This window comes from Merops nubicus, unplaced genomic scaffold (assembly GCF_000691845.1).
Source record: "Merops nubicus isolate BGI_N331 unplaced genomic scaffold, ASM69184v1 scaffold29435, whole genome shotgun sequence".
Classification (NCBI taxonomy): domain Eukaryota; kingdom Metazoa; phylum Chordata; class Aves; order Coraciiformes; family Meropidae; genus Merops; species Merops nubicus.
In genome coordinates, this window is record NW_008610747.1 from 1 (window position 1) to 9,254 (window position 9,254).

Genomic DNA, 9,254 nt, shown 5'->3' on the forward strand with positions numbered 1-9,254 from the left:
CGGGAAGCTGGCTTTCTGTTTCCTTTCACCCCTGCAGGGTCGTTGCGGCCATGCCCTTGTGGGAGGACCACATCCAGCAGCAGCTGGGCCCGTGGACCCCCTCCCCAGCTCAGTCCTGACCCCATCACAAACTGCCTCAGCGTGCTCCATTTGGTCCCTTAAGGACCCCCGAGCAGCCACAGCTCCTCTCCATCCCTCCCCCACACAGCAGGGAGCTCACCCCCTCCAAAGAGCTTGCCCCTGCGTGAGCACCCCAGCCCCACTCGTGCCCTGCGTCCTGGTTTCCGCCACGTACCCCTGGGAACAGGTGTCTTGGCAGCACACACCCAGCCCAGGCTCAAAGGGCAGAGGGCAATAACCCTGGCAGGGGCAGGCAGGCAGCCCTGGGATCCAAGGACCGATCAGGCAGAGGAGGGCCGGAGGTGCTCGTGGAGGGTATGGCAAAAGTAAACAGAGCCTGGCAGAGGGGAGGGAGGGGAAAGCAAAGCCTGGCAGGGCTTAGCTGGGATGCAGATCCTCAAAAGCTGCCACTGGAAGAGATGAGAGGGAAACCAGAAGAACAGTGGGAAGGTCTTGTCTGAGGCCACACTGCACAGCCAGGATCCTGACCCCACCACCACCACCCCAAGGCTGGACTGGGGTTTGCCTCTCCCTTCGGGGTTCAGGGCACCCCTCCTCACCCCAGGAGGCCTGAGCCAGCTGCTTGGTACATGGTCTCCACAGCAGCAGAAGCCATGTTGCAAGCAATAGGAGGGAGGAGGGGAGGCGAGATCTAAGACACAATAAATAAAGCCTTTGCCTAGGGAAGAGAAAAGGCCCCATACCACAGAAATGGCCACATCAGGAGGACTGACCTGATGCACCAGACTGGGCACAGGGAAAAGGCCTTTATCATGCCTAGGGGAAGGGAACCGATAGAGCACAAGACCTTCAGGGTGGGCTCCGAGGGGGCCATGAGCACGCCCAGGTGGCCCCGTGCTGGGGTCTCTTTGGCACTGCAGGAGGGCCTGCTCCCAGCCTGCGTCCCACCAGCGCTGCACAGCAGGGAGGGTGCTGCCCTGGCCCAGAGGTACAGCACAGCATGGCATGGCACGGCACGACAGCTGCCAGCTGGGACGGACATCAGGGACCCAGCACTTTCACCCCACTGACCTTTCCTTGCGTGCAAGGGATGGACCAGCTGTCGTGAGGGTTGGGGAAGTGCTGCAGCATCCCTGGATCCTAGCCAGAGCTGTTCCTACCAGCTCTAACTCCCACCACTACGCACAGCAGCAGCAGCTGCCAGGGCCCATCCCCCTGCAGGGTGCTGGGGCAGAGGGGTGGGTGACCGCCCTGCTGCTGTCCTGCTCCAGGTTCCTGGGGACGATATTGGTCCTCTCTTAGAGGGCAAAACATGGTCATGGGCACCTCCTCAGGGCAGAAGGCAGGGCAGGTGTGGTGGTACAGGCTGAGCTAGATGCCCCTCAACAGCTTCTGCCTTCATTTTGGAGGCAGGTCCCAGCTCCCAGCGGACATCTGGAGCTGGTGCCATCTCACATCCCTTTGATCAGCAGCTGCTGCTGCCATCTCCGAGCCAGTCCACAGCTCCCCACTGCTAGTCCTGTCACATCAGCTTTCGCAGGCTCCACAGTGATTCTCCGACAGACGACACAGATGTGAACACAGACACATGTATGTACTCACACACGCATTCACCCCACAAGAGTCAGAGTGGCGTCGACTTGACACGTGGCTGGACACAAGGGGCCACTGCAAAGCCGCCAGCCTGGCAGTTTTGTCTCTTCGGCAACCGATGGCAAGAAAACGGAGCCCAGGACTATCCTGCCCACTCCGGACAGGAGAAGAATCAGGCTGACGCCACATCCTACTGCCCCAGTGGCTCCCAGTCTGTAACCCCCACGAGATCCCCAGTCTACAAGGCTATACCTGCAAGAGAGAGAGGGGATGTGGTGCCTATTGGGACTACCCCAAGTACACGTGTCCCCTCTCGGCCACAGCCTTCACACCTACCTTGTGGATCTGCGGTGGAAGCTCATCCTCTGAGCTCTCCTCCGGCACGGGCTCTGGGTGTCTCGCCGACTGCCCATCCTCAGCCCAGCCTCCCAGGGGCAGGCGGGAGAAGTGTGATGGGGCTCTGTGCACTGTGCCCGGGTCTGCAGGAGAGGTGAGGAAGGAGATGAGCTACATAGGGGACTGTCGGTCTTCAGGGGTAGGCTGCTCGTGCCGGTCCGTACAGGGCACTGGATCTGGGGCTTTGACCCGCAGCCGAGAGCGCTGCCGTGGCTCCCGTACCTGGGATGCCGCCGTCGTGCTTGTGCCCCTCGCCTCGGCAGCCGGCCGCGGCGAGGAGAAGGGGTAGCTGGCTGAGCGAGGGATGGGGACGGGCCCCCCCCGCTGCGCATCCAGCTCCTCGTGGGCGCTCTCGCCGCTCTCGTCGCTCTCGCGCCGGTGCCAAGTGTGCCGCTCAGGCTCCAGCTGGGCGTGCTGTTTGTGCAGCTGCAGGCCGAAACACAGGTGAATTGACTGCGTTGGAGAGCCCAGATGGCCAAACACACCGTCTCCCCAGCACTGTACACACGCTGGTATCATGGTTGCTCCAGACAGGGGACCCTGGCCCTGTGCCCTCTGGCTGGAACTGGCCCAGTTCCAGGCTGCTCACCTCATGCATGTAGAGTGCATGGAGACTCATCTCAGTGGAGGCGTACTCCGACAGGATCATGCTCTGCAGCTGGCCCTCCCAGGCGCTGCTCCCTGAGCTCACGGTCCTCGCGTCAGCACTGCCACGGGAGACACAAGTGGCGTTTGCTGCCCAGGAGTCCCTGACGCTGCCCAGCCCCTCTCTGCTCTAACGTCAGGCTCACAGAGATCTGCTCCTGGCCTGCTTAGGAACAGGTCTTCTGTAGCATTTCCCCAGATGCACAAGGCAACCAGTCCTGCTATGGCACTGCCTCTTCCCTACTAGGGATTTGTCACCACAGTGGTAGCTACAGGAGAACACCAGGACCCCAACCCCATCCTTCAGGACTAGCCTAAGCACCTGGGCCTAACTCTGCTTGTCAGCATGTCCCTTGCTGTCCCAGGCTGCAGAGACAAAAACCTAGGACAGCAAGATGGCAACGGAACAAGGGTTTAAGGAGTTTGCAAGGTGTCCAGTTGCCCCTCTCTAGCCTGCAACTTACCCGGAGGCTGTCATGGCACTGGCACCCCGAGGCTGGGCTCCTTCTCCATCCCTTCCTGCTATCTGGAAGCCGCTGGGAGGCTGCTGGGTGGACTGAAGTGGGGAGAAGGAACGCAGGGCTGAGGCCACTTCAGAAAGATGGCGGGAGGCCTGTCCATCCCGGCCCATGTGGAAGCCCAGCACTGAGGAGCCCGCTATCACGTTGGCAATCAGGCTGTGTGGCTGCAGAGTTGAAACGGAGAGAATCACTGTCCTGTGCAGACATGGAGGGCTGATCCCTGACAGTGACACAGAACTGGGGCAGCCCAGCTCTCTCTGCCCACCTCCCAGGGCCCCAGGACATGTTTCTGCCCACCTTCTCTAGAAACCCAGCAACAGTCCCGACTAGTGTTGATCTGTCACATTTGCATCCTCAGATACAGCCCAGGCAAGAGCAAAATTGGCCAGCGGATCTGACCATCAGCTTGTTAGCACCCAGCAAGCACCCAAAGAACACCCCAAATCCCCTCTCTGGCCTGAGCACCTCCGACTCGGACTGCAGGGACTGGATGGAGCTGAAGAGGGCGTTTTCAGGGAGCACGGCCTGCTGAGCCAGTGCCACGCTGCTGTCCCGCAGCACGCGCTCCTTCAGGAAGCCGATGAAGGCCGTGCTCTCGCGGGGCGGCTGCCACTTGGGGTTGGTGATGGCAAAGGGCATGAGGGACAGCTCTGTCTTCCCATCCTCGGCTTGCTGGTAAATGGAGGCCTCCGTCTTTCCTGCCGACATCCACTGCGGAGCACAGACAGGTGATGAGGGACAGGATCTGCTTTACACCCCTGCCAGGCTTGGGAATGCTTCAGTCGGGCTGGGAAAAGCACCCAACACCCAGCATAAGCTGGGCCACAGCTTCCCATGCAGGAGGCACCACACCAAAAGCCCCGTACCAGTTCACCCCTCACTGCATCTTCCAGCTCCCCCCCCGGAACACGCATCGCTGCGAGGGAACCAGAGAGACGGGGACTAGTCACAAAATACTGAGCTGGCAGCCTCTCCGTCCGCTCTCCAGCTCTTGCAGGAGCAACTACAGCCAGCAAATGACTGTTCTTAAAAGCTTCCTGCCACAGTGGGCCCACCCCCTCCCTAGTTCATGGCCCTGTCACTAGGGAGCCTTTCCTGACAAGTAACCAAAATTCCCAGGCACAGGAAACAGACAGATCCCTTCTCCTTCCACACTAAGCATTATCTAATGGAAAATGCTTCCCAGCTCCCCGAGGCTGCCCCTCCTGGGTGCACGCAGCCCACCGGCAGAGAGGCAGGTGGCTGGGCTGGGCTGGCCTGTCTCTTGTGGCTCTAAAGGACCAGGCATGCTGGCTGGGAGCCCAGGCTGCTCTACCACCACCCATGGGACCTACCGCTGGGTGGCCATGCTGGCGCACATCCATCTGGGCAAAGGAGCAGGTGTCGCCCACACCCACCACCTCCACGGTGAAGTTGCGGAAGAAGTCAACGATGTCCAAGGACTTGGGTCGCAGGCAGACAATAAGGATCAGGGGCGTAATGATGGGACTCAGGAGCTCCTCCAGGATGAAGACCTGAGCACAGAGATGATGGGCTCAGCACAAGTTTGAGGATGTCAAGAAATCCACAAACCAGCCCTCAGCTCCAGCCCTCCATCTTCTGGGGCAGGGTGTCTCTGAGAAGGCTGCTTTGTTCCTCTGCCAGCCCAGGAGCTGCTCAGCTCTTCAGCAGCTTCTGCCTCCCACAGGGACCAGGGGGAATCCCCATCCCAGCCCCACGCAAACCAAGCTCACCGCTTTGTACTGGAAGAGCTGGGCAAACTCATCCCTAGTCTCATAGCGGTGGGCATTGCCCTGCCAGTGGTCAGGCATGTAGTGGATGTGTGCCAGGATGACTCGCAGCAGCTGCTCTGGGCAAAACACCAGGTGCTGGTCAGGGATGAAAGACCTGTAGGACAGGACAGGGAAACATCATGCCATCACACCTCAGTTCCTGGGAGATATTATCGTAGTAGGGTAGGGTGACCAGCCTGTATCACAGCTCCACCAGTAGCCTTCACGTCCAAGCCAAATCTTCCTGCCAGCCCAGCCCTCAGATCATACAACCACTGCACTGAAGATCACCATTGCTCCCTTCTCCTGCCTGCCCTTGACTCCCTCAAGCCGTGCCTTTCACTCAGGCAGACTCAGGTCTGCTTTCAAGCAAAGAGCCTATCTACACGGCTGGTTGTCAGCCCCACTGCTCCCCACGGCGCTGCCAGGAGCATGGGGGCAACACAGACCCCCCTCACCTGCACACTGTGACGCCCACCCCGAGCAGGGTGACTGTGGTCAGGACGTGCTCAACTGCCAGCACGTCCTCATCGTAGATGGTGAGAGCGATGAGAACAGCCAGGATGGAGCCGGCAAAGAAGGCCACGTTCTTGGCCACAATGGTGAGGAGCGGGGAGATAAAGCAGTTCATGTACTTGGAAGCTGGCTTGTAGCCCTTGCTGAGGCGTGAGTGCAGTTCGTGGTCCAGCTCGTTGAAGTGACGGAGGTAACAGCGGCCGTAGAGAGACCAGCAGCGGGCACCCAGACTGCCCGGCTCCCGCTTCAGGATCTCCGTGTAGCTGAAGAAGGCATAGAGGATCTGCCAGATGAGGATGAGGGGGCAGAGGAGGAAGTTAGCAATGCCAATCCAGAGGATGCGCGTGCTGAGCTTCTCAGCCAGCTCCAGGCGGTTCCCGGCCCGCTTGTACTCAGCCTTCAGGCTCCACTCATTCTCAAAGAGGGAGCCGGGTCCCCAGAAGAAGATGAGCTCGAAGTTGTACTTGAGCCCACGTGTGTAGAAGACGGTGTCTCCCAGCAGGGGCAGCCGGAAGCGGATGGGCAGCAGTGACTTGTTCACCATGGCCACCATGTAGTTCTTGAAGCGGAGGATGCGGTGGTAGATGTCCAGCTCTGTCAGCTCCTTCTTGTGGATGCAGATCTGGTGCTCCTTCTGGATCTGTACGATGCGGGCCTGCACCTCCTGCCAGGTGTAGTAGGGCAGGGTGGACTGGAAGGGGGCAAGCAGCAAGGTTAGGGGCGGGACGTGGGTGCCGACGAGGCACAGCCAACACCAGGACCTGGGGCACCTCCCTGCACCACTCCAGCCTGTGGCCAGCAATCGCCACACCTCGACCCAGTGCCCTTCACCCCCAGGTCAACTCAAGTGACTGCGTCCCAGCCACTCAAAAGCACAAGCACAGCTCCAGGCTTCCATGGGTCCTCCCAGGGCTGCCATTTGGAGTCAGCAGGGACACATGAACAGGGGAAGGGACTTAAGCACCATTCCAGAGGAAGACTGTGGAAAAGCTGGGGACAAAGCAAGCCTCTTGCCTCACCCCACCTTTCTCAAGACACAGTCTCCCATCAAAGGATGCGCACACACTTTTTGACGCCGCCCATCGGAGCAAGGACTCTGGACTAGGCTGTATGTGCACACCTCAAAGCCCATCTTTGACACACCCATCTCCAGTGTGATCTTCACTGGCTGAGTAGCTCCACAGCCCAGTTCCACCCTCCCATTAAAAAGGAAGATGACGTTGTCCACAAGCCAGGGAGGTAAAAGGATATCCTTGCTTGTGCCTCTCTGTTGAAATGCATCACAGAAAAGGCCATCAGCAAAGAATAAACATATTGGGAGGCAGATGGCAGAGGCATGTGCCAGCAGGCAGAGAGGCGGGCTGGGCAGAGAGGGTTAACGCAGAGTAAGCTGGCTGCTGGAGAAAAGGCTGAAATGAGACGTATCTTTATGGAGCAGAGGGAAGAGTGTGTGGTACAGATCTCCTGGAGAAGCTGGCTTCAGAGAGGAGTGAACACGAGCTGCTTCTCACTGCTCAGCAAATGCCACCCGTGCCCCTTGTCCCAGCTACTTACCATGGGGATTTTGAGGGCATTGATGTAGAAAGAGTGAATCTCCCAGTAGCAGCAAATATTGTAGACGAATTTGACAAGTCGGTGGATCCAGAAAACCCCAGCTATCACCAGGATGCAGATGAGGAAGCTGTTTGCCTGGATTCTGCAAGCAAGAACAGGCAAGCAGTGGGAGACCGGCCCGGGCAAGTGTCCCAAGTACCTGACAAAGCAACAGCTGTGGCTAACATGCCTTCCACCATCCCTACCTTGCACTGCAGACATTTGGAGGCAGGAAGGCATCTGGCAGAGTCACCTTAATGGGCTCACTGGGATGCTGGCTGTGATTTACTACTTTGTTGGCAAAGAGGATGTCATAATCTACGCAGCTGATAAGAAAGGTAGTGAATGCCACCACAAAGATGAACTGCCTGTGAAAAAAGGGTGCAAGGGTGAGGGAGTCACCCTTCCACCTCCCGAAACACGAAGCAGGCCGGGTCACGCGCCACAGAGATGCAGTCCCATGGCCACGGTCGTAGGAACACTCTCGGGAACCAGTTCCTCTGAGTGGAACAGAGGTCTGGGGCGCAGAAAACCCAAATTAAGGGAGCCTTACTGCCCACTCAGCTGCAGGGATGCAGCCAGTTCCTGGGGCTGCTTCCCAGCAGCTGCCGCAGCCACAACAGAGGGGGAACCTCCACTTACATGAGCTCAAAGATCTCTCCAATGAGCATGCAGGTGAAGCCATTCTTCTGATGCAGGTTATAGATGTGAAAGTTATGGTCAAGGAGAACAGTCTGGAGATTCCTTCCCTCTGACAGTGGATTAAAAGGCTTCTGCCCCACTGGCATCCACAGCTCCCTCGCCAAGTCTCGCCCTGACAGCAACAGAAATCCCCTTCACCCCTACTCATCAGCAAGCTGGTTCTCCACTGCACGGAAACACTCTGCACAGGTAAAGCACGGCTGGGATAAGAGGATTTGGCTCCATCCAAGCTCCTTTCTTCTCTCACCTAACAGAGGGGCTGTCCGAGCACAGAGCAGAAACCATCAGTCCGCACAAGGGAGGCAGGGCAGGGCAATGCAGAGACTGGTAAAAATGCATTTAATACTCCCAGCACCCATCTGCTCTCTCTCACCCACTGGCATTCGTGCTCCTGACCCCAATAACGTGATCAGCATAACAGACACCATTTCATAGGGCAAGCAGCAATTATCTGTGACCACACAGATCACCTATTAGTTCCCTTTTCCTCCTTATTAGGTCCTGAAGTTTCTGTGAACCAAGTAGACAAAGCAAACAGATTTCTTCTTCCACTCCCTACCAGCCTCCAGATTCCCGGGCACCAGGCTGATTGCTCCCTTCCATCACAGCACTCGAGGTCCCAGGCACCCAGCCAACACGGTGGTGGTGATGACCCCATCACAGAACTAAGAAGTGTAACAGTGCACAGAGTACTGACCACAAAGTCAAGAAGTTACAAGTCCTAAGTGGGAACTTGGACTGAAACTGCTGCTGGACAGGGAGACCCAGTATCCCCAGTAGCCAGGGATGGCCCCACTATCGCCTACTGTCTCCGAGGACAGAGTGACCCATAGTCTTTTATATGATTTTTGAGTCTAATTATGATTGTCGTACTGATACAGCAAATAATATATTAAGATATGACCTGACCTCTAATGAGTCCATGTGATTAGAAACCATATGCTATGCAGTACTTTGCTACTTATAAACTTGTACTGCACGGATTCTACTTACAGAAATCCTGTGCTACTCTGATTACAGATGCTACACAAACATAATAAAATCCCATTAAGAAAATAAAGCTTTAATTGTAACTACAATTTAGTACTGTCATCACTGCCACGGATCCCTAAAAGAACCCACCTGCCCCCACAGTGTCAGGTGGCAGCACCTCACAAGCATGGGGGTTCTGCCATCCCCAGCCCCTCTGGAGCCCTGTAGTGTCCCACGGGAAGGGGAAGGTGCTGCCTCAGCTCCGAAATACACCAACGCCAGTGTTTCCACCGGCACCGAGAGCCCAGGAGGCGGTGGGGTGTGTCCCGCTTGAGCCCCCCGCCAAAGGATATGCGAGAGAAGAAGAGGTCCAGGTTCTCGATGTGATGCCAGGGAGCTGAAGGAAGGAGAAGCTCAGGGTGAGGAGCGCCCAGGCACTCCCAGCCCTCTTGCGCGAGGGCAC

General features: G+C 57.6%; 1 protein-coding gene across 1 annotated transcript; it reads right to left on the reverse strand.

Moving 5' to 3' along the window:
- Positions 1-1,920: 1,920 nt before the first annotated feature.
- Positions 1,921-9,182, reverse strand: ATG9A (autophagy related 9A). Its single transcript, XM_008941009.1, has 13 exons — positions 9,145-9,182; positions 7,760-7,824; positions 7,324-7,485; positions 7,079-7,220; positions 5,467-6,215; positions 4,970-5,123; positions 4,571-4,750; positions 3,702-3,947; positions 3,180-3,400; positions 2,660-2,777; positions 2,293-2,496; positions 2,011-2,181; positions 1,921-1,926 (listed from the first exon to the last, which is right to left on the reverse strand). The coding sequence occupies exons 2-13, from the start codon at positions 7,786-7,788 to the stop codon at positions 1,921-1,923; spliced, it is 2,382 nt and encodes a 793-aa protein (XP_008939257.1). The 5' UTR covers positions 7,789-7,824; positions 9,145-9,182.
- Between the last annotated feature and the right edge of the window lie 72 nt (positions 9,183-9,254).